Source organism: Tenebrio molitor, chromosome 7, assembly GCF_963966145.1.
Source record: "Tenebrio molitor chromosome 7, icTenMoli1.1, whole genome shotgun sequence".
Taxonomy (NCBI): domain Eukaryota; kingdom Metazoa; phylum Arthropoda; class Insecta; order Coleoptera; family Tenebrionidae; genus Tenebrio; species Tenebrio molitor.
The window spans coordinates 2,858,041-2,882,895 of NC_091052.1; the positions used below are offsets into that span (position 1 = coordinate 2,858,041).

At 38.0% G+C, this 24,855-nt stretch overlaps 1 protein-coding gene and 1 long non-coding RNA gene across 2 annotated transcripts; one reads left to right on the top strand and one right to left on the bottom strand.

Annotated features, from left to right (window-relative positions):
* The first annotated feature begins 302 nt into the window (after positions 1–302).
* Positions 303–24,852, top strand: PsGEF (Protostome-specific GEF). The gene is made up of 21 exons (XM_069052703.1): positions 303–561; positions 8,275–10,081; positions 10,277–10,335; positions 11,947–12,128; positions 15,686–15,740; positions 17,503–18,059; positions 18,152–18,383; positions 18,983–19,162; positions 19,536–19,904; positions 20,084–20,197; positions 20,248–20,458; positions 20,508–20,685; positions 21,420–21,543; positions 22,308–22,664; positions 22,716–23,096; positions 23,148–23,500; positions 23,558–23,714; positions 23,766–23,975; positions 24,066–24,334; positions 24,385–24,538; positions 24,586–24,852. Exons 2-21 carry the CDS (start codon positions 8,284–8,286, stop codon positions 24,661–24,663), a joined length of 6,018 nt encoding a protein of 2,005 aa, XP_068908804.1. The 5' UTR covers positions 303–561; positions 8,275–8,283; the 3' UTR covers positions 24,664–24,852.
* On the bottom strand, positions 11,779–12,853 carry LOC138134440 (uncharacterized). Its single transcript, XR_011160730.1, has 3 exons — positions 12,379–12,853; positions 12,284–12,326; positions 11,779–12,223 (listed from the first exon to the last, which is right to left on the bottom strand). It is a non-coding gene; the product is annotated as an uncharacterized lncRNA (long non-coding RNA).
* Positions 24,853–24,855: the final 3 nt, after the last annotated feature.

Below are 24,855 nucleotides of genomic sequence, written 5' to 3' on the forward strand. Positions count from 1 at the left end.
CCAATGTCCGATGAATCCTATTTCAACGACCACTGCCTCAGCAGAAAAACCAAAACTATAGGTGCGCAGTGTGGGTGGGTAAAAGCTTCAGGATCAAAATGGGGCTAACTTGAAAGAAGTTGCGGGGGTTGGTTCGCCGCGCGCGTGAACCTGTTGTGCAGGACCTCCTCGGGAACATTAAATCCCCGCGTGTCGGTTTGTCTCTAAGGAGCAAAAATCGCGGGATCCTGAGTGCATCCTCGTACATTTCGACAAGGTCGACATTCTGCATTAAAGTGGAGGGGATGGTGGTTCTTAAGCTTCATGTGTCTGTGGCCTTTGCAACGCAGGGGGTGACAAGAGGGTCTGCAGACAACACGAGGTCGGCCAGGTACCCCAGGTAAAACCAACGGCGCGCCAGACACTTGCCGGATGAGTTCGCGGTAACTTCGGCTCCGGTTAGGATTTTGATGCATGCGCGAGGACTACGGTGTCATTTGATTTGAATAACGCGGGAGAAATGTTTTGTAAGGTTTTGTGGGTTTCAGTGTTGTGTTTTTACGGAAATTGGATTATCTACTGGTAAGTGGGTTGGTAGATGTTAGGTTCAACGTAAGATAGTTTCCTGTTATTTGTTTTCATACATACTTGATTAGTATTTATTTTAGTCACCAACGACTAACCTATAAACATCAATCAACTTTTATATCAAAACTATCAAGATATTAACGTTTTATTAATTTTTACACCAAGTTTCTTAGCGTTGTTATCAATTATAATTTGATCAAATGTTGTGTTTAAGGTTACGTCTTTATTACCTCCTTAATTACTTAATTTACTCTTTACCTATAATTTCCCTCTCTTCTGTTTTCTTACATTTACATGAGGAATTCCAGTTGCTGTAATATTACCAATCTATTTATGTATTCAGGAATTTACTTGCTGACCTTCAACCTTAATTTTCATTTTAACCGCTCATCAATTATCATTGGTTTCTCAACTTCATTTGTTTCGTACTATTTGCTTTTCCAAATCGCTCTTCAGTTTTATTTTCTAAATTTAAATGAATGTGAGTTTTCTGTGAACATTTTTCAATTTCAAACAGTGTTTTTTTTTAGAATTTGTTTAAATAAACCTATATTTGTTTAAACAAACGAATAATAAAAGTATAAATGTAGCCATTAGGTACTGGCAAATTATGTTAAAAGTTAATATGTAATTATTTTTTGATAATTCAAGTGTTTGTATTTTTTGACAACACCGATAATAATTGAAAAGGAAATTGTGTCACTTTTCAATTTATCGTTGTCATAACCATCATCCTATCCATATTGTTAATGTCAGTGATTAAACTGTTAACTATGTATTAAGTATAATTAATTACTTTTTTTATTTTATTGCCAATTATAAAATACAAAATGTTGTTTTTTTTTCATATAATTTTGTTGTATTTTTATGTATTATTTAATTAAACTAAATTTCAAGTAAAAACATTTTCGTAAACGGGGTTAATTCTGTCAGGTTTTTCTCTTGTTATACATAGCGAGTGAGTAAAGAATCTTCTTTACTCCACCTTGCTCGGTAATTATCGTTAGATAAGTTAAGCGAGTCTTCAATTAAGCCAAGAGAGTTAGTTAGTAAGTTAAGCTGCTGCTTAAAAGACAGTACTTTTAAAGGTAAATGAGGTAAAACAAGTCGTTGTCGTAATTAATATAATTAGTAGATTTAAAAAATCCTTGTAAGTACCTATTGTGGCATAATCATTATCGTTTTCGGTTAACCGGCGGTAATTTTGAGGTATTTCAGAAATGGGCATCCAATTAAAAGGGGTGAAAATGGCAATAACACCCAAATCGAAAGCTCTCCCCTTGTTACAAATAGCAGAGGTACAATATTGAATTTAAGCGCGATTTTTGGTAGATGTTTACTTAGGACCTCTAGCCGCAGAACGGCCTTATCCCGAAACTGTAACAATTGTATTTACAAAACAGGATATCAAGATTAGCTACCCTTGTCGGTTGAATTAATAACCGTAAAAATCATTTGTAAATATTCATTAAGTCTGCATTCCGCTTGCGGAAACCGCTTCCAAATTAATTAAATTAATTACGTTTTGCGGTAGGATCTCTCACATTGTGTGCAAATTGACAACACCACCATTACCGTGAATAATCGTCCGCAATGGTCGTTAACGTTCGAATTAAAATAAAATTAATGAAGAATAAATTGCCCCAAAAACGAGTGAAATTGATGGGCGTCCTATGATACATCAAGTTGATTTAGAGCTTTAAAATTTTACACCACTAACGTGGCTTGAAAAAGCTTGTCTTGAAAGATGAATGCTAAAGTTAAAATCGGCCCCTTCGCCACGGGACCGTGTCGACTTTTCCCATAACGTTTTGAGTCCGGCAGGTTCGAGACCCTTCCAACGACAAAAGGGCCCGTTTGAGAATGCCAAGTTAGTCGACTAGATCTAGTTTTGATTGCGACGCAATTGCACCGTCATCGTATTTTTTATGAAAAAATTCGACCCCACTCTCCCGATTTTAACGACCGTAATAAGTGTATCCAGTTCTCTAAATGACAATAAAAATGCTTTTTCATTACGGCCCTACAATGGACACTCGAAATTTATGTGTTTTCGGCCAGATAGGGGCGGATTTCTGGTTTTTATGACGGTCACTCGCGTCATTAGACCATCCACGGAATTAGAATAAAACACCCCTCCAACAGGGGATGGAAGTCATAACAGTATCGATTTCGTCATTATTTCAATTCGGTATTTTTTTCCACTACCAGTTTCTTTACATGGTGGCTAATTTTGTAAAGCTCCCACCCTTGTTGACCGTTTCTATAGGAATCGTTACGTTTCGTGAGAAAGTGATTGGTTTCAAAATATTCATACCTTTTTGAAAGTATTGTGTTATTTAAAATTAGATCACGTATTGTTAGCGCGCGAGGGTAAGAAGGTTAGGTCAGGTTAGCTTAGACGAGTCCTATCACCTGGTATGCTGCCGCATAACCCTCTTTCTTACGGAAGTTGCCATAAGGTCCTTTATTCCTTGTATGTCGCCAAGACGGGAGGCTGCTGCACTATAGAAAAAAATACCCGAGAACAGTTGCAAAAACTGCACTCTTTTATACCTTCCTTGCTCTTGCGGAACTGACAAGATTTCCGTTATGAAGAGGATATCGCTGCTAGCTGGTCGCGTACTCTTCCAGAATATTGAAAAAACAAACGATTTTTGATCGATGCATTTAAATTCGAAGTGCCATATCTGCATAATATTCAAATGTACTCTTTACTGTTTTATAATTAATATTCTCGGTGGCATATGGCACTTAACGTTTCGTGATACAATTTACATATTGTACCTAAATCGGTGAAATACCCTCGTTATGGTAGCTGCCCTTGCCATATGGTACTACTCCTGTTGACATGATCGACATTTGAGATATCCTTAAGCTTTTACAAGATTCATGGTAAATTTAGGCGTTTCCTACCATGTGATCAAACACAAATCGGGTCAATATACGTGTCAATAATATGGAGTGCTGGAAAATATGGGAAGGACCTAACAACAGCAGATGTGAGAGATAGAATATCAAACAGAACTTTTTACCATTCAATATGGTGTTTTGTTTCGTTTTGTTTAAAAAAAAGTTATTTAAAATGTAGTTTGTAGTGGGGTATATTGTCAGTTATTTTTTTCACGGCCGTAGGTACAGTACACAAGAACATAACAGTAAAATACCAAATAAATACATATTTATTAGGGTGGTAAGACCGTACACCCACAAACGTCGAAGGTAATTTCGATAGGGGCCTCGAGATATGTAAATTTTAATTTAAGTAACATGTGGAAGACGTTAGAGGCACGTGTCTTTAGTAGGTACCATGAAATTTAGCGGACTGTTGCTAAAAGTGTTCCATTATACAAAAGCAGCACTTTTCACAGTGATGGTTTTGGGTAAAAAAAGAGGGTTATCGTTCTACTCGAGGAAAGAGATACTGAAGGACAAGAAACATAAAAAACATAAAAACATTCATACGAAAATACATAAAATCACCAACATGTTCTCTCCGAGATATTTACGAGCCCATTCCGTATCATCAGGCTCACTATTTCGGTAGATAACTGATATTACCAGAGCTATAAAATAGACCGCAGCAGAAAACGTGTGGTCTTGGTCAGATCAATGAATAAATAACCCCCAACGACGCTATAAAGTTCATTGTCTGGATATTTATTCAATCAGCACAATGAGTGATATTTGAAACCCCATTTTTAAAGCAACTTTCAGTATTTGTGTGTTTTACAACTTTCAAACTTTGTAGATTTGCCCTAAAAACATTAATAAAAACCAACAGTTTTGGTTGTAAATTTTTAAGTTACAAACAGTTCTTGTTAGTTCTAGTTTAGAGTCAATAAATCGATTCCGCGTTCGGCGAGCTTCACTACTAAAACCACCCAAACTTTCCTGCTTGCAAACCGATTTTTTCCCGAATGCGTGCAACAAAATTTTGAAAATGTCTTTTAGGCGCCCGTTAATAACTGTGGGTGTTGGAGTTGTTAAATTTGGGGCCAGCTGGTATTAAATCCACTTCCTAACCACCTGCTGTCCCATTCACATCGCGTTTAAATGCATTTTACTGTTTTTTTATTCACCTTATACAAATTATCTAAAAGGGGTGAAATTTCGAAACGCCCCTCATTAAATCAAGGCGACAGCGGCAACAGACTAACCGACTGGTAAAACATTCATTTGTACAGTTATTATACGATTTCAATAATGCAGTCATGGCGTTGATGAATTTTTAAACGAGACAGGTGATTCCGTTTCGGATTCCATTCAGCACCTGTTACTAAATTATAGACGTTCTAAGAGATTAATTCCTGTCTAATCAGTATTTAAAGCTTCACCTGATGGTGTACACGCCACAAATCTACTCCATCAAAAGAAAATATTTTTTGTTTTGGAAATTTCAGAGGGAATTATAATTATGTAGGTACAGTTGGTTGCAAAAAAAACGGGAGACGAAAATTTTCCTAATGTAAATTTGATTTTGTCCATTTGTCAATTAATTGTCTACTTAACAATACCTATCAAATGATTTTAAAAAGTGTCATTGAATTTTGACGTTAATTCTAACCGATAGATATCTCGTAAGACGGTTTCACACTATGGAAAAATTGTAAAAATGTCAATTTTATTCTGACAGTTCCACAAATATAATCTGTTTCAAAATCAAAAATCCACCACCTGTTGAATGATGTTGGCAGAAAAAAAGAAATCCCTAGAATAAGTTTCATTTTTTTGGGTTGGCCCAATCTCCCGTCAAAATTTGACTGAGTTTACTTACGTAATACAAAATAATTATTATGTACAAAAGGTGGTAGCTACCATCTCATACCTTTTGAGTGAAATAGTAAAATGAGAACAAAAAAATACGATGAACTACGACCAAAACGACTGTCCACAGTTTTCTTTTATAACCCCTCTTTTTTCTGACATTTGCAGACACACTAAAAACAAAAGTTGGCGACGTTGTCGGTTGTATTTTCGAGGTAGAATGCAGTGTTGGTGGATTTTTGATTTTGAAACAGATTATATGTTTCTTTGCCAACGGCAAGATTTAAAATACCTACCAACTACATCAACTGAACTGTCATAGTCATGGCATACTAGATCAATTTTTTGATCGCACGGTATCTACTGATTTATATGATTGGCAGCCTTAATCTTTTTCTGCAAAGACATTCAACTAGTTTTTGTATGTCTGAGAGTTACTGCAATTGCATTTATACACTTCAATTGGATATCGTTGCGTTTTATGCAATACCTCCGATTTGATCTCATTTGACGTTTTTGACATTTGATACCCTTTGACAGATTTTCCTCAAAACACAACTTACAACACACAATTTTGTATAATTTACATCAGGCAGTGGACGAACAGGAATGACCCCGAGTTGTACTTATTTAGTTTTTAATAAGTTTATTTATAGATTATTATAATTATACATTATACACATAGAAATTTGAAACACCTCACGATAACTCGTCAATAATCGTAGAATATTTATAAGCATCAGAAAGTGCTGAGATTTAAGAGAAACAATAAATAAAGTTCATTCACGTTGAATTTTCTCTGTCAAATTGTTGTAATTTCCTAGTAATTTTCACATTATCGTGTTAGGGCGATTTGACGTCTTTAATTTTGTATATGAATTTAACGTGTAAGTGACATATTTTTTCATAAAATTCGATTCCTATCCTATTTCTGGGTAATTTTACCATGGCGGAAAGAAAAAAGGTGTTATTAACAGCTAATTGGAAAATTGCGTTAATTAAATGTAGCCAACAACTGAAAAATGCCTACCAAGTTGACTTGTTGACAGCGAATAACATAACCTCTACAGTTTACTCATGACATGGTTACTTTACTTACTTTATCAGTCCGTATTAGCGACATACACAGCTAAAATATATAATTGAAAGTAATTTGACCTTGACCAGGGAAATTCAACGTGAACTTTAGAACCATCGAACTAGGTACCTATTTCAAAAAATGTGTTAAGTAATAAATTTTGTTCCACTTTCATTTCTGTTTTGCCAAAAATAATCTATTGGGTGATTCAAAATGATTGTGGATAAATATGGCAACTATCTACGAAAATTTATGTGGCAACTGTGTAGGTAGGATAGAGTTGACATTTCTTTGACAGTTCATAGTCGCGCAATTTTGAAAATTGTCAAGTTAATGTGCAATGGTATAAAAAAATCAAATGCGCGCCTATGAAATGTCATACAAATGTCAACTCTACCCCACCCACACAGTTGCCACATAAATTTTCGTACCTACATAGTTGCCATATTTATCCACAATCATTTTGAATCACCCAATACTTCCTGAACGTAGCGCTTAAAACACTGGCTTTTGAAATAATAAAATTAAAAAGAAAAAATAACAAGAAATAATAACGGAAATAGAAGGAAATTAACAGATTTGTATGAAGTAGCGATAAAAGAAATTAATTTATTTCCTTGTTTCTCGTTCCAGTACATCAAGCTTGGTATAATTATTACGACTAATTGATTGTTAGGTAATTATGAAATTAATTGAAGTTAATTTGAAACTTGGAAAATGTTAATGTAATGTTTTATAATTATTTTGAATTTGAAAAATGGTTATTTTATTATCCATTTGAAAGGCCACAGATAAAATTAACCAAAAGAAATATTTCTCGTTTTTGCTAATTTTACGATATTTCGTCGCTGAATGTTGGGCATTTACATATTTTTTGTAAGCATTTAATTAAGGATGATTTTTGTTAATTTTTATTATTTGACTGCTTTAGTATGTCAAAATAATCATCACTTTTCAACAGGTTAATACAACGTGATCAAGAATGACTGAATCTGTTGGTAACAATGAAAATTTGAATGATTTTGGTACCACTGTGATCTAAACGCATTTCCGGTTGTCAGCTTTGACAGAGTTGACAGGCGAATTTGACGTTTACCATCAAAGGGTCATTTTTCTAATAGCATGAACGTACCTGACATAACCTAATTTTTTTTTTAATGTCGTGTCAAGTTAAAACATCCGGTCAGTGCCAATTACCAAACAGAAAAACACCAATATTTTTCAATTGTTTCATTGCCAACAGACTCAGTCATTGTTGATCACGCTGTACCAATCAAATAGGTTGTTAAGACGATCTGATTTGTACAGAAAAAAAAAACTGACATTCGAATTGTCTTGCCATTTTATTTTTTAAAACCTAAAACAATAATTGGGAACTTGACAGCAAAATTCTAACTTTCCTTAAGTTTTTTACGTGGCAAATGTGATGAAAAATTATACAGATTGAATCTGGCTTTGATTCTCATTGGTCAATTTATGTGGGCGGAGCAGATAAAAAGTTATAACGGCAATACTATAGAATAGGTACTAACAAAAGAAACAAATTCCAATTTTTATATTTTTAGTGTGTATTTTCAGCGTTAAAAGTTTTGTTAATAATATGTATTAGCAACAAATTATGATTCCATTACCTTCGAGTAAGAATAATCTACACTACAAAAGTAGAACTGTTAAAATTGTTGACTAAAAATAAATAACACTACAAGAATTGTATTTTTCACTAGAGTTGAATTAATTTTTATCACTGATTTGGAGTTTAATTTGACACTGAATGCATCGTGTGAAAATTGAACACTGTTTAAGAGTTTTTACGCGTGAATTAAATTTTCAAATTTTGTCTAGATTTCATGTTTGCGTTTCAGAATCAAACCATGCTGAAGTGGACTGTAATGGCTCGGCCTCCCGCCGAGAAATCCGACGGATCGCGCCGTCCAGCGGCGAATCCTTCAACCAGCGAGACCACTCCGAGGAACAATAAGTCCAAGCGTCGGCACTCGAGCACACAACGACGTTCCGGCGGGAGACGCTCCAGCCGAAACAGCCTCGGCTTGGAGATAGACAAGGAGAATCAATTCACGTCCACTCCCATAAAATCCTTCGAAGATCACCACCAATTCGACGCCCTGAGAGACGTCAGCAATCTAACACCGAAGGATACGGTCAACAGGAGGGTTCTCTCCGCTAAAAAATGCAGAAGGAGCGCATCGCCCTCGTCCCACAGGAAGCACAAGAAGAAAAAGTTGTGTCTGAACCCTTCCCACAGGCTGGAGTTCGGATTCGACACCAGCCACGAGGGTAAATCTGGGAAAAATTACTTCAGGCCTTTCGAAACGGTCGACTCGCACATTGAGGGGGTGCTGGTCGATGGGGTGTGCGGATGCAACAGGGATCAGGGTGTTAACAGCGAAGTGCGAACGAAGAGACGCATTCAGGACACGTACGCGCCCACTTTACCCACGTTTGCCGTAGAGTATTCACCTTGCTCAATGAGCAACACTCATTGTCTCCTTAATTTGAATCCCGCGAAAGCCACGCCGCTAGGACCGTTTCTGAGCTTAGATCAGGACACGCCTCATCCGAGCAAAAAGCCCAAAACTGATCACGTCAGTGATTTTTTACACCAAATTAACTTCATAACTGATCCCGAAGAGGAAAAGTTGTCGTGTCCGACGATGGAATCGAAGTCCGCTGCGAAAAAAATACGGGACGATGTTAAAGTGTCACCTCTAGTCAAAAAATTCGTAGATTTAAGGTTCAGTCAGATAAGTTACGATAAGAAAATTCTAGATAATTGTAAAAATGATTCGTCTTTAATAAATGATTTATCCCTCGATCAAATCGTGGACGCTATACTGAACTCATCTACGGAAAGTGGACAGTTGGAAGTCAAGCAAAATACCGGAAGCAGAGACACTATTACTCGTTTAAAAGAAAACGAATCGAACGAAACACAAGAGGAAAATTTCATAAACACAGAAAATGAGAAACAAGTCGGTAGAAGTTCGTTTGATCGATGTTCGTCGTTGGACTCGGGATTCAAAAGTTCGACAACGGAATATTCGCACCAACTGGAGGGTAATTTTCAATGCAAGTGCAACAACAACAAAACTTCCACACCGAACGCGGACGTAATTTGTGATAAAACTATTATTAACATCGACGAAACTTTTAATGAACGCTGCGTTGACGACGTGATAAAACCTAGGAAAAGAGCGTCATCGACGACGGGCGATCCAGATAACAACGCAAAAAGGGTTTATTTGGACAAATCAGAGGACGACAACGTAAACTTCACCCTTAAACGGCAGCGTTGTATTCGCCGCAGAAGGACCGACGATGAAAAGAAAATGAGTTCATCCAAAACCAAAATGATACCGCAGAAAACGCACAAAATGAATGATCAAGGAGACGATTCGTTCGATTCTTCCAACATCTCCGGAAAAATCACCGACGACAACATAAGCACCCCTTTGAAAGTGACATCGTTAAACGAAACTTTCACACTATTAACACCAGCAGAAAATAATAGGCGGTTCCGCAGATGTTTGCTCTTTGAATCGCCTACGTCTCTATCTGAAAGTGCCTCCACAACAAACAACAGCATTCGAGATGTGAGGGGGTCGATGGATTTGAACATTCACTGCGAAAAAGACGAATTATACGTTAACGGTGAGTATAAATAATACGAAGAATTTTCAATTCGGATATGGCAGCTTTCCAAATATTCTTAAAGCTTTACTCGCGTGTTTAGGGGTAGTTCATAATGTCGCGAATATTTTATCGAATAGAATTCCGTGTTCGCTCTCGAGCCATGTGTGATCCTTCGACGACTCTTTCCTCCTTAACGACTTTATTTTTTTCCAGTAATTCGCTGCAAGGACCTCTACAGGACCAGCGGGAAACAGATAAATGCCTACGTGAAGGTAAGTTATCGAGACACGATCCCTTTCAAGGATAAAAATAACTTTTATTTAACCATGTCACGATTCGAAGTGTTGCTCTTAGTTCATAATGGCGATATTTCAAATGGGGGTGATGGCTGCTTTATTAGATACGTTTTGATTGCACTAGAAATGCGAATGGAGATCTATTTACTTTGTTTTTTGGATTGAATGCGAAATCTAATTTACTTGATTCTTGATTAATTTTGTATTTACACAATAAAACAATCTGTTGAAATGTCGGGAGAAACGTAGTGGCGGTTTTGGAAGCGATAAAAAGTGATATTCGATATTTTCACATAGCGTGTAGATTGGTAGACAACATCAGCTGGTAGGATATGTTTTTCAGTGTAATTGCCGCTGACAGACTATCGGTTACGGCATCTGAAACTGAAAATATGCTCCGTTGGATTCAGGTTTGCGAGGCATGTTTTCATGTTTATTCAATAAAATCTCATTTCCGACATGTAATTTCAAGAATATGAATGCACAGATTGAGCTCTTTATTCATACATGAGTTGCTCGAGTGGAATTAAAGATATCACCGCATTCCAACAAATTGATTTTTTCACAAGTGGAGCATCAAATGATATTTTGTCCTGTTGGCAATGCGAATCCTTCCGGGTTTATTTCGGTAGGACTAATTTTTCCGACGACGGGGCAATTTCGCGACTGCACTCAATTCCGAATTAGTGGTGATTTAGCACCGGTAAAGGAGCCATTTGCAATAACTGTACGGCGAGGTAATAAAAAGTGAAGATATATGTTTCCATAAAGTAATGTATGTAAAGCTGTTAGCTTGCGAGGCACGAAGAAGCTGAGAAAATGTTTATTCCATTTATATTCGAGATGGTTCGGAGGCCAGTAGGGCATAAGGGAAACAGGGGTGGATCGATATCATTAGTTGCGTCACTGGATCTTCTTACGTCATTGTGACGATGTTCGAAGTCTAAAAGTCTAGATGACCGTCAGATTGCAAATCGTCGTATCAATCATGAGTTCATGAGAAGCGAAATGGTAGATGTGATGTGTGATGGCGAACAGGAAGCGCAATTAAATCCGCGGCTTAAGGCGGACCACCACCGGACGGAAAAACGATGTCGTTGCTAAATCCGATTTTACGACCCCGGTTCCGCGGTGCTAACGTTGACCCGGACGTTATTACATCATTATTACCCTTTTGGTTAGTAATTACTTTTCATTACATCCTTAAGTGTCAGATCCGGACATTTAAATGTTATTTAGCAGGTTTGAGTATGTCACGCGATACTCGCATTCGATTTTTCATGATTATAATTCCGAGGGAAACGTCCCCATCCTTCACGAGAACCAATTCAATTTTGCCCTCTGTAATGATCGATACATCGAGAGAAATGTTATAGGATTTGGCAGCAACCCCGTTGAATCTAATCCAAACGAAATAAACAGGATGGGACTGTTATTATTATAAGTTATCGCGGTACATACACGAGAAATAATATAATATTTGCAAAGTTGTCCAAGCGCCAGGGTCGTTGACTATAGCGGCTATGCAAAACCACTAATAAATTTTGCAGCTAATCCACCGTTTAATCGATATCATGCTTCTTGCAGGTCGCTTTGAGTGATCGACTAGGAGATAACCGCAGGAAACGGAACGGTATATTACAGCGTACAGCAGTTCAAGCCGACTCCACCAAACCTTTTTTCAACCATACTTTTAAATTTCCTCTCCAGAAAGAAACCCCTCAAAAGCGATTACATATCGAAGTTTGGCATCGGGATCGTAGTTCAAGGTAAGATCGACCGCATAATGTTTAAAATATCTTGATTTTGCTGATCAACATTGGGGGGTAGCGTAGTCATCATCGTTTGCCATCGTTACTTTGGGCTGGAGCACAAGAAAAGTTAAATGGAAACTTACCGACGACGGAAAATATTCTTTACTCACGTTTTAAGACATCGTTCGTTGTCTGACAGTTTGTACAGTAACACTGAAATCATAAATTTTAGTAGATGAACATGTTTTGTCTTACTTTAGATTACTAAAAATGAGGATGAGGTTTAGACACATCAGCAAGAGTACGCCGTAGGCAAGTTTTACATGCAACGGTACTAACATTCTTGCGAAAAACGTGACACTATGACAGTCGTACGCTCACTTTTTTTTGACTTGGAATTGTCCCAAAGCAACGAAATGACTTCAAAACTTCCAACAAGCCTAGTATCAAACTATTTTATTATTCGCAATCATCACTTTTTATAATATTTTATTAGAAATTTCAAGTAGGCATTACATTGAATAGTTTTTGAATTTTGAATTTGAGGTTATGTTTGGCAAATTGAACAAAATATTGCTGTTATTGGGTTGGAAATTTTAACGTGCCTTCTCTATTCGTCTGACAACAACATATCCCATTTAGAATCTCCAAATAATCAAAATCTATACGTTCAACCAACATTTAACAATGACATTTTCGAGAATTGACAGAAATGTCACTTTCCGACCAAGAAATGCAAATGTTTACTTTCCATTCAAGAGGAACCCTTTCAGACAGCAATGACGTACTTTTCAACCTCATGCAGGTTAAAATAGGCATATTGCAATAATTATTACGAATAAAATTTTATTCAAATTAATTCGTTCTTAATATTTGAATTTATTAATAAGTGTTCGAATTAGAGGAAAGCATCCCATGTCTTTTAAAATTTTACATTTATTAATCCAGAAACTGGTTATGACATTAACATCTAAGATAAAAAACAAAAAGTACTGATCGTAATTCTTAATTAAATCAAGGAAAAAATGTAATACTTAGTTTCTGAGTTCGTCTCTCGGAGCGGTTTACTTTCCGTAGGTTAATACCTAAAATCAGTTGTGAACGCCTTCGGAGTGTTTCTATCAATATGATCGAAACGTTATCGCAATACAAAATCAGCGCAATTGCAATTTGACTGCTGGATGAAAACCAGGATAAAAAACAGGAAGTAATGCAGATTAGTTCCTGGAAGGAGTTATTGCTTGACCTTTTTGCATTTCAATTTGCTGATGGTGTTTAACGGTTACCGCTTGGACTGCCTGAGCAATTACCTGAGTTCATAAATATCGAACTTTTGGATTGATAACCCATCACGAGACCGTCAAGCCGCGAGAAATAAGAACAATTTCGTGGTTTAAGGTCATTTTTCAAAACCGAGCTCTTATGGTTGTAACGAAAAAATTTGAGCGCCCCATTCTTCGCTTTTGTGTCGCTGCTCGTTACCAATTCCTTTCCCGAGTGGCCATTGTCCTGATTGAACAATATGCGGGGGTGTTTATGTTAGAATTGTAGGTAAGTGGATTGTTTACACACTGCTGACGTGAATTCCGTACGCATTTCGTCGAAAGCTCGAAGCCTGAAGTCTGCCGCAAACTCCGGGAGCTTTCCGTTTTGATTTGTGGCAGCCTCCGGCGTTTCCGGCCGAACGTGCACCACCATCCCCAAATATGTCCACGAGTCGATCTTTCACAATAGTTGTATCTTGAAAAAATCCAGCTTAAATCATCCGAGCCCTCCGGATCCGCGGCATCGCGCAAGCTTCCAGCCATAGTCCCGCGACACGTAGTAGCGACTACGCAAAATCGGGAGCGCTTTCGATCGATGCGTAGCTTTCCGCTTTCCGGGAAAGCACACAGAAACGCATGCAGCCTTCTTGTCGGCAACGCGACTAACTCCGGGTAAGACGGAATAGCGTGTGGGCGTGGAGGAAGTTTCATCGCGCGACGTTTCTTACAGCGAGACCTGGAGCTCGATCTTCACTCGATGACCTCCTGCTGCAACCAACACTCCCAAAACGTCGGGACATGTTAGTGGCGTTCGCTGTGCCAGTGAGTTGTGATAATGCGTGACGTTTCACGGTTTTAGGCTTAGTGAGTTGTGACCATCTCTCCCGGTTTGTGATCCCAGGGGGGCCGTTCGCTTGCGACCACGTTTACTCCAATTATCACAACTCGAATTTGGGGAAATTCGATTCTGAGCCCGAGCCGTGGGTCTCGTAGTTGCGCGACTCAACAGATTGCTCTGGAATTTTATCGTATCAAGGAACATGGTGGGAACGGGATAATACGGGGAATTCTGAGGCACCACACGTAAAAGAAACTCACGTTCATTCATTGTCAGTCAGAAGACACTTATTTGCTCGACATGCCGTGCGCGGGACTTGTAATAAATCCTCTTTTTGGTGGCCTCTATTCATGCAACCTGTTTTGTACTAGATAAATTTCATATCGATTTACTAAATTTCATAACGCTCTCCAGATCGAAAATGGGAGTTTTTTCTACGTAATTAATGGACCACCATGCACCAATTTTCCGTTTCGTAGTGAATTTCCTCGGCAGTATCGCTTCCAGGAAAGGCATCAATCTTTTCGCTTGACAAATTGATGGCTCGCCCTAAACAATATAAAACGAGAAGCCAAGTTCTCTTATTATTTTTTTAGGTTTCAAGAGTGAGACCCTTTTAGGTGTAAGTTTTATACAGTAACCAAGTGCCATAGACTTCTTTGTGACTAACTGTATTGTGATCGTGACTATGCAGTGCTCTCGTTAAGTTCGCAAATCAAAAAATGATTTTTATTGATAATCACAGCGAAAGTGTAAAACGTGATCACCAATCCACTGAAACTCTAACCAAGAAAATGCGTCATTTCGCCTAGATGGAAAAAGTAAGTTTCGTCACGCGATCTCTAGAGAGTCTTCGAATAATATCGTTTCGTTATACATTGATTTAAATTTGATACGATTAATTTAACAAGCTTCATTGTAAATTCAGTCAGGGCTGATAACAAGCGCTATAAATAAACCGTCCCGTCGCGGATAGTTTAATTTAACTCGACGATTCCAATAACATGTCGGGGACCTAATATTATCATGTGGTAAATTGATAAGGCAAAATAGCCATTGAACGGTAACCACCAGCTGGAAGCGGCCCTAAATTGTTCCACCCGAATAGGCCCAATCAAAACATCTGTACGGTAGGGTTACTTTAACTATGCGATTTATCAGTGGATATAACGCCTAAAGGCGGTGCATTTGCCCGTATTCTCTGCATAATCGAGATTTCTATCGAAACAACACAAACACGTTCAGCTGGAGGATTCTGGACGATAATTACCATGTATGCGGGTGGTCAACCACTCTATTAGGGACCCGAAAGCCTCCACGTGTATTAATGCTGTTATTGTTGCTCTTGAGGGTGCTTGAATGGCCACCGATTGCCATTCATTATGCCACCGATCATTTTAACTTCATTACTTTGTATTGTATTTTCAACAAGATCGCTTCTTAACAACATCCTTTTTGTTTGCTTACAGAACAAGTGAATTCTTGGGTTGTATGTCCTTCGACGTCAGACATGCATATAAAAAGGTAAGATATTTTTTTACTTATCAGGTAATATAATTTTCTATTTCAGTATCACAAAGAGCATTTTTCAATTTTATATAATCGTTTCTAGTAATTATTGAATATGGGGTTGGTAATGATAATTGAATTACTGAAAAGGTCAGTGGTAAATGTGATGTCAAAAATGAATCTGGATCCATGTTTTGGATCAAAATAAACTATTAAGGGGGTAGATTATTATTGTAACAGAGTTTGGGAGACAATTTGAAATTTAATTTTCAATAAAATGACGTTGCTTCATCAATACCAACCCAATTCAATTAACATAAAAGTCACTAGATAATTATTTTATATTTTTAATTAAAAAAAAAAATAAATCGACGAAGATAATAGCATGTTACACTCGTTTCACTGTATTGTGCAACTCGTTTAACAATATGCTATGTTACATTAAAATAAATACGCATGCTGAATATTGTTACTTTAAAAAATCGATAACATCGTCAACGCAATTTTCCACAGACAGGTACTTTTAATTCTAAAAAGAGATGTGTTCTATTTTTATTTTAAGAAAATGTGGAACATGAATAAAACGATTGTTCCCATGAGAAATTATATTCCGAATTTGGTCCCCGAAATTCCGTTAAACTTCAGATGAGCAGCCGACTGCAATATTGACATTACATCTATGTTTACACATTCACTGGTAATTACTCTCTTGTCTGCACGTTGTCATTGTTTCACCACACGATATGGTACTTTCAGAAACTCTTAAAAAAGGTTGTCTAAGTCATAAATTAATTCAACAAAGCGGTCACACTTAAATGTTTTTGTACATATTTAAATTTGCATTTCCCATCACGAATCTTACACGTAGAGCAGTTCCGATTCACCTTAGATACAATATACCAACTGTACCGAAATTCCAATTCAGAATGTGTAAAATTGTGCTTGTACTATACTCCTGGAATAACGTGGCTGGAAATGTCACATTGAACAATGAATAAATGTGATTTACCAAAGAAAAGAGCTTGTACCGTTGGTACGTAGAACTAACTGTCTTCGTTAATACTTATGATGTACCTACTATTTGCGTTATTGCTTAACAACAAATGTGTTACTGCTATTTCCACGCCTCACGTACCATGTACACAAATTTATGATGTCATAAAGTCTTTCCTACAATATCAGTTACTGAGAACACGAACCGGTAACTGTTGTTGCAACATAACACTTCTTATCGGTTAATCCCTAAAAATCGCATAATCTAATTGACTGAGCAAAGCACTCGATTTAAATTAAAAAACGATATGTTAACAGGATAATAACACGCACTCCGAGCTTTCAAAGATTTGAACTGACCTTTCGTGATAGGCGAAATTTTTAAATCCTATTTACCGATAATAGCTGTTATTAGGTCTGCTTAAATTATGAATTACACGGTGATTTTGTTCCGTAATTAGATTTAATCTAGAGTTGATTTTGTAAATGTTAGCGGCATGTAATTGGAAAACTCATTGAAATGTGAAAAGGACAACTTTTGGGGTTTATTCCCAAGTAGCTTACATTTTGCAGTTGACGCTCAATTTTATTAGTGTTAATGATTGAAAAACTAAATGAGAGTGAAATAAATGGAAGTCTAAAAAATAAATGTAATAGTTTTTGTTTGACGTTGAGGTTTAGCGTTCGGTGTATATTTAGGTGGTTCTTGGTCGAATGCAAATTCTTTGCTGGGGACGGCAAGGTGGGCGACCTTGACTGATCGATTGGTTTCGTTAATTTCCAGGATATCAGCGGTTCATATCGTTTGCTGCCCCAGTCCACGGGACGCTGCCAGAACATCCCGATAACCCTCGATAATCAAATCGAAGCGTGCGAGTTAGATCCAGAAGCAGAGGAGACGGAGTGCCAGCCGACAATGTGCGAAAGTCAGTCGAGCGTAGAAGAGATCATGAGTCTGGATGAGCTCGACAACGATCTAAAAAAAGCAACGAGCAAAGCGATTCTGAGCGAACAGCAGAAATATGCAGACGAAAACCTGTTCCTGCGCTACTTGGAGCTGGATCCCATGGAGGGTCCAGACGCCATTCCTGCCGCGACGCAGAGAAAAGCGACGGGGAACAAGAACGGCAGGACTCCTTTTACAACGACTAAGAAGCTGACGCGCGCTCCCAAGTCCGGGTTCGGGTTCTCCGTCGTGTGGACGCATCCACCGAGGATAGAGAGGGTTGAGAAGGGTCTTCCCGCCGACAAAGCGGGAATCCTACCGGGGGATTACATTATCTTCGTCGATAAACACAACGTCGTCATGATGCCAGAAATTGATATTTTAAATTTAATTAGGTAAGTCGGTGGCACTATTTGCGGACTTCAAAGCGTGCTGCGGAAGCTCCACGGCAACCTGACATGGAAATTTATAAATCGCCGTTTTACAGGTCGTATGGAAGTCAATTAACTTTAGAAATATTTAGAAGAAACACATCAAGAAACGGTTCTGTGCCAAGTGTCAGACGTTTAAATAGCACCGGAACCTGCAGTACGACTGGGCTTCCTATTACCACAAATTTGGTGCAAAGACGTCCTTCCACGGTCTGTTCCACTAACACGACATCCGTTGATTACAACAGACGAAAATTGCATTTACCTCAAGTTACTTTTACCGCAGAGGTTGGTAACGGTGTTATCGTATAGTTTTTCTTGACGCAACCCTTTTTCAACAGCTTTTCTTTGTAATCGGCTTTTGATAATCGCTCCCAAATCTCTAAATTATTGCGGCCAGTATTTGGATAATTTTTTCTATGACTCACTCACTTGGGCATATGATTTAGTTTATTTTTTAGGGTATTAAGTTAATTAGCGTTTCTTTTTTATTAAGTTATCTGTACTTATTTTAATTTATTCACATGTTTCTTAAAAGACGTCTATTTGTTTTTTATTGATAGTTATGTTGTAGTCTTTAATTTATGATTTTTGTTGAAAAATTTTGTTTACGTTATGCCTTATGAAATACATGTTTGTGTTTACTTGTGTTTTTTATTTTATTCGTCTTTGTTAAAAATTATTCGTGCGCCATTTTTTGGATACTATAAATGATTTCAAAACATTAATCAAAAATCGCTTTCTTGCCGAGTATGCACTTGGTAATAAAGTTAGGCAACTGTCAAGCAAAGAGTGTATTACAAGTTGCCTACCTTTCGCAATATAAAGCGTACGTTATAGCTTTATATTCTTTTGAAAGTTATTAAAATGTCAAATTTTTTAAACAGAAACCCACTAACAATCAAGAAGAAAATAGGAAAAAAGCCATGTATCAACTTATTAGTAAAGAACAACAATATGCAACAGGGTTACAATTTGCAGTCACGAGATTTGTCTCGGCACTGGCTGAACGACGAGACTTAATTACACCTCCTGAACATAAAATTCTCTTTCAAAATTCCGAAGAGGTAAGTTTAGCCGTCATAGATGTCTGCTTTTTTGTAAAGAAGTGAAAAAACGCTCCATAATATAGTCTGAAAAAACATAATGTAAAAAGTAAAAAGTGCTTGTGAAAATTTAAAGAGTTTCGCTTATTTCAGTCTCGTACTTTACTTTTTTATGTTATAAAACTTTAAAATCCCAACGGAAGTGCGTGCAGGGAACGTCTGAAATGATCCGAATGTACATACCTGAGTTGTTGTAGATTTATGCCGTTGTGTAAATCTGGGTGCCAGCAACCGATCAAGACACATATTAACATTGAATTTACGTGGATTTGTATTTTTATCATTCAGAAAAGACGTTTTGAAAGAGATCTGTAATAGTAAAAACACCTTGCAGATTCTTAGGATAACCGAAGACGTATTAGATCATTTACTTCAAGAAGATGGAGAACCACACATTCATAATCTAATTCGAACGTATCATACGAAATTGAACGAAATTACAACGGCTTATAGACGATATTGCTCAGGAATTAAAAAAGCCGACTGTGTATTAGCCAATAAGACAAAAAGTTCCACTTCAGAATTTGTTAGATTCTTGCAAACTCCATCGATCCCTAGAAGACGGCCTGATATTACCTCGTTTATTCACAAGCCTTTGGAACATTACAGAGAGATTCTAAAGGCCTTTACTGTAATCCAGAGCAACACTAAATCGAATCATGAAGACTATCCTGTGATAAATCAACTTGTGCATGATTTGCAGGTAATAGACTTAGATTATGTAGAAAAAGTTAAGTTGCTGAGCCTGTCGACATCGACTATCAAAAGATTTTGACAGGCTATGCAATATCAGAATTATGTATCAAAGCAAGCAAGTCATTCTCGCTGTTAGGGTAGTATCAAAAGAAGTCCACTTTGGCAATTAGTAATTCCGGTTTTTAGCTTACTTACAAGGAAATTACAGTAGAAGCAGGACTTATGGAACCGGTGGGCGAAGGTAGGCCGCTTTTGACTGTGCAAGATTTAGAAAATCGTTTAGTTTTTACTAAGTGTAAAGTAAGTTGTTTGAAAAGTGACGGAACCAGGAGACATGAATGAAATTTTAGCCATTTGTATTAAATAAACCGGGTCGTCAGTGGATATTTGGTGGCGACTTGGGAAGAGTAGAAGGCCGTAACGTACGACAATACTGGACACTTCTGTTTAGCGATTTGTTATTATTTGCTAAAGTGTCGCGAGATCGAGTCTTATTTATAATAGAAGATCCGTTACCTTTAGCCCACATAACCGATATGTTCTTTAACGTTAGGAAAAAAGGTTTTCATTAGTCAATTGTACTATCCTGTAATTAATTAGATTATTCTAGATACTGAATTTAGGATAACGGTTACACCTGGAGGACGACACGCTACTAGTCCGACGGTTCATTGTGGGCCCGATTTAACGAGAACACCTAAGAAAAACACGGGTAAAAGAACGGTGGTTTTAAGAGCGCCTACAACAGAATTAAAAGCTGTTTGGCAAAACCTACTGCAAAGGCAAATGTAAGTCTGTTTGTTTCTATTAGCACTGAACTTCTAGCACATTCACGAGTAATAGAATTCTACTAAATTTACTGAAATTATAGTATGTATGATAGTATATCCATAAAGTGTTCATCGTTAGACTAGAAAGCGCAAACGCATGAATAGTGTCATAGATTAGTTTTAATTGTTTCAATTATGAAATTAGCAACAGCTAGAACTGTTCCAAGTTGGTCTCACCACTTTCGATTCGTTCTAAAAATTGTTGGTATTTTTAGAATAAAAATTAATGAATTCCTTATTTCCAACGGATATTAAGGAAAAAAATAACTTTGCGTGCTTGCATATTTCAGAGGTAACGAAAGCTTGACCTTTGGACACGATCCATTACGTTTATTGAAATTCATCGTTAGAGTTGCTTCAAAATTCTTACTCACAAATGAGTCACACATGTTTTGGCTCCTGTTACATCATTTTAAACTCAAATTAAGATCTGAAACTGTTAGATCACGATTAGAAAGGTTTTTTTTTTCTGAGTTGATAAGATTTTTGAAGTGGTGGATCCAAACTGGAGCGTCAGAGTATCGTATTTGGGTTGCAAAATTTTAGACGATAGAGCCTCCTGTGAGGCTTGCAGGGGTAGGACCTCAGAGGTGGCAAGATCAGTTTTGAGGCAGCCCAAATGTGGTCGTTAGGATTTCGGGTGACTTTATGGATATTCTGTAGAACTGATAGTGTTGTTGTTGCGCACGCAGCTTCCACGTAAACGCGGGCATGGACGGCAGCTCATTTAGCAGCCCGTTAGAATCTCCCGACGCTCCAATAACCTCCTCCGTGGCCACCTTGCAGTCTGCAGAATCGCTCTCCTTCCGTCGGCAGGTGCGTCTGTGTAGCGGTCACTGCAGCGAACCAGTAGATAACTCCTGCCTACCTGCACAAATCCACTCCCCGCTACGCCGCCAACCCTCACTGCCCACGCAAACGTCGCTCACGAAAACCCCAGACACTCCCTCGGCGAACATATCCTCGCAGTCATCCTCCGAGCATTCTCAAGCTTTCACCTCGCATTTCACGTCAGAAAGTAGTTTGTTGCCAAAATACCAATTACCTGAAGAACCCCAGTCTCCGTCTGCTATCCTGACTCCTTCAACGGAGATCTCATCCGACGCTGATGCACACAACTCAGAAGATATAGACTTTTTAAAATTTGACGAGGATCCTTGGGATATAACGAATTTCGATTACGATTTGAGTAGTCTGAATATAGACGGGATGTCGACCAAAAGTTGTCAATCCAATTAAAGTATACATCCGGTTTATACTTTATAGACAATCTGAACTTAAATGTGCCATCAGTGTTTTCCTTTGCTAAAGCACTTGTACCAAATTGACTGCCTCTTTCATATGAAGTACCTTTTAACTTATATATGTCTAAATTAAAAGATATACTTCTTTAGCGAATTAAATTTATAGTAGTTAAAGTCTAGATTGAAATTATCTATATTGTTACAGAATGTAATTTATACAATTATATATTTGCAAATAAAAGCTTTAGTTATTACATTTGCTTTTTTATTTCCTTTTTGCCAATTAAGGTAAAAATATAAATTTGAAGTTTTAGATTAACGCTGGACATTTTTCAGACTCCACAAAACATAAACGAAAATTCAGAAATGCAAAAGCAAATAGACGCCCTTATAGAGCATAAGTGTAAACAGTTGAGCAAAAATAATAGCGGAAAAGGTAATGCTATTCATTTAGAAAAATGGATGAAAGGTCACCTTGATACAGACATTGCTGATGAAGCAGAACTGGAACCTCTATCAGAAGATTGGACTGAAGAAATGCTCCGAAAGCGTTCTCAAGAACTCCAATTGATCGATGCGCAAGGAAACATTACCTGTCGCAACGAACCGAGGAAAATCGACAGCAGATGCGAAGACATCAACTTATCTGACCACGACCAAAGTCCGTCCAAAAGTACAACAACCGAGAGTCAAGTAAGTAAGCTTTCGGTATAATTTGGTACCAATTTCAAATGTCTGTTTCAGGTTACCGTGCGCTCAAGTCCTTTAGTGCCAGAAACTGTGCCAGTGTGCCGACAGTGCCATAAAAATTGCCTTCCACCTGTAAACAATAGTGTCAAAAGTGCTACCAAATCCAACAATCACACGGAGGACGTGACCGAAACTAATTGTACCAAAGACGAAAACGATAACAAAGACGATAACGACGACTGGCGACCGCTTCTCCTGATGGGACTGAGTGCGCTTAATCCGGCGGCTAGTTTAGTGAAATTAGATCCATTTTCCACTCCAATTCCGCAGATCAACGTCGCACCTCCGACACCCGAAAGCTCCACGAAAACCACCAGCACCCCCGATCAAAAAATCAAAGACAGTTCTTGCAACTGTCGCAGTAATAAACCAGAAGTAATCGTCTCCGGCAATTGATACAATTTGTAGTAACAACGAATTTTCCAGATTAATAGTTTAGAGCTTTCCAACGACGTAGATATTTCACCTGACGATTCTCCCCAAACGGAAGAACATCCATATCATTCGTTGAGTAGTTCTAATTTAACCTTGCGAAGATTCGGTACTGTCTCTAGTTTGGAACGGTTAGGAACGGACGAACACGAAGATAACTGGGAGGAACGGTATTCTTCTGAAACCGACGAAGATCAGGATGACCAGGGGGGTATCGATAACGAAGCATTTTATCATTCTTCGATTAGAAGTTGGACTGCTAAAGCGGGATCGTTCGTTGCAGAAAAAATGGCCTTCTTCGAACGTCTAGGGGAAGATTATAGAAACACGGGCAAATTTTTCGAAAGGTTTTTGAACACACTGAAATCCATTTTGCTCTTGACATATTTTCGTTTTCGTCTCAGATATCTGAAAACAGCTGAGGCCACGGTCAATGGAGATGACATGCAAGAGGACGAAACGTCAGGTGCTACCTCTGGAGAAGAAATCTGGGGAACACCGACCAGCGGTGGAGAAATGGACGATCCGTTAAGTTCTCCAAACTACGAAGGAAAACAATCGGTTAGCGACTAGATTTTTTGTTGGCATTACTCTTTCTTATTTCTCGTTTAGCCTTATGACGGTTCTATATCGTCCGATAACGGAGACGATACCGAACTGATGATGGACGAATTACTGATGACTCCACCGATAAGTGGTGCCATCATGAGAGGCCTCCTACCTAGAAGAACTTTGGAGCCGCTAATCGAAGAAGACTGTTCAGAAAGCTGTTCTCTCACTTCATCAGAAACACCCACCGAGCCGTCGGTATCTCCAGAACAGGTAAATATTAAAACATAACCTACAAAGTAGGTATCAACTGTCATTTCAATTATTGTGTTTCAATACAATTTTTTATTACATTGTGGGCAGGGCAACGGAACTGGAGATGTTGCTGACACATGTTCGACTGCTGCAGAAAACCAGACAAGGATCCCAAATGCAGAAAAGAGGGGAACGGGGTCGGTGGGTATGACGTCAGAGACGACTGTTGTTCCGAAGATGCATCGATCAGAAAGCTATCGTCGGATTGTAGAAGCCGCGGAAGAAGTGGACGACAGTCTGGGTTTTTTCAATCGGTTCAAGCCAACAGTGAAATTCATAAATATTGAAAGAGTCCCACGGGCCAAGAGTGTCAAAATGTAATCGAGACCAAATCCAAAAACATTTCAACGCTAACTTATTGTTGCAGTTTTGAGTTTTTCAATATGCGACGAGAACGTAGAATACATCAAACGATGCCCGAAGGTAAACAACTCATCAAAATTTTTAGTAAAGAAGGTACCGTGTCGGATAACGTCCCCACGTCTTATCCCGAGAAACCGCTCTCGCCCAGACAATTAAAGGTACATGAGTCGAGTTGAAGTTCTTTCTTTAGGACACTCGTTTGCAGGACAAGCAAATGGATCGACGATTTTGGAAGCAGTTGAGCAGACGCCGTGGAAACAAAATGCAGAATTTGCCGGCCTAAGGAAATAATATCGTTACATTACAATTCTTTCAAAAATTACATTTATCACAATTTTGTCATTTCAAGCTCAACTCACGTGATATTGGTGCTTTGAATATAAAATGTGCAAATATTTCTCAATTATCAAAAGTTTTGCTATTAACATAATTTTGGCTTAAATAATTGGCACTAATAATAATAATAGTTGTTATA

Excerpts from the sequence above, each read along its gene's own strand:
- PsGEF (XM_069052703.1), top strand. The coding sequence starts at position 8,284 with ATGCTGAAGTGGACTGTAATGGCTCGGCCTCCCGCCGAGAAATCCGAC. Across the intron at positions 21,544-22,307 it reads CGCTCTCCTTCCGTCGGCAG|ACTCCACAAAACATAAACGA; the intron begins GTGCGTCTGTGT and ends GACATTTTTCAG. Across the intron at positions 24,539-24,585 it reads TCTCGCCCAGACAATTAAAG|GACAAGCAAATGGATCGACG; the intron begins GTACATGAGTCG and ends ACTCGTTTGCAG.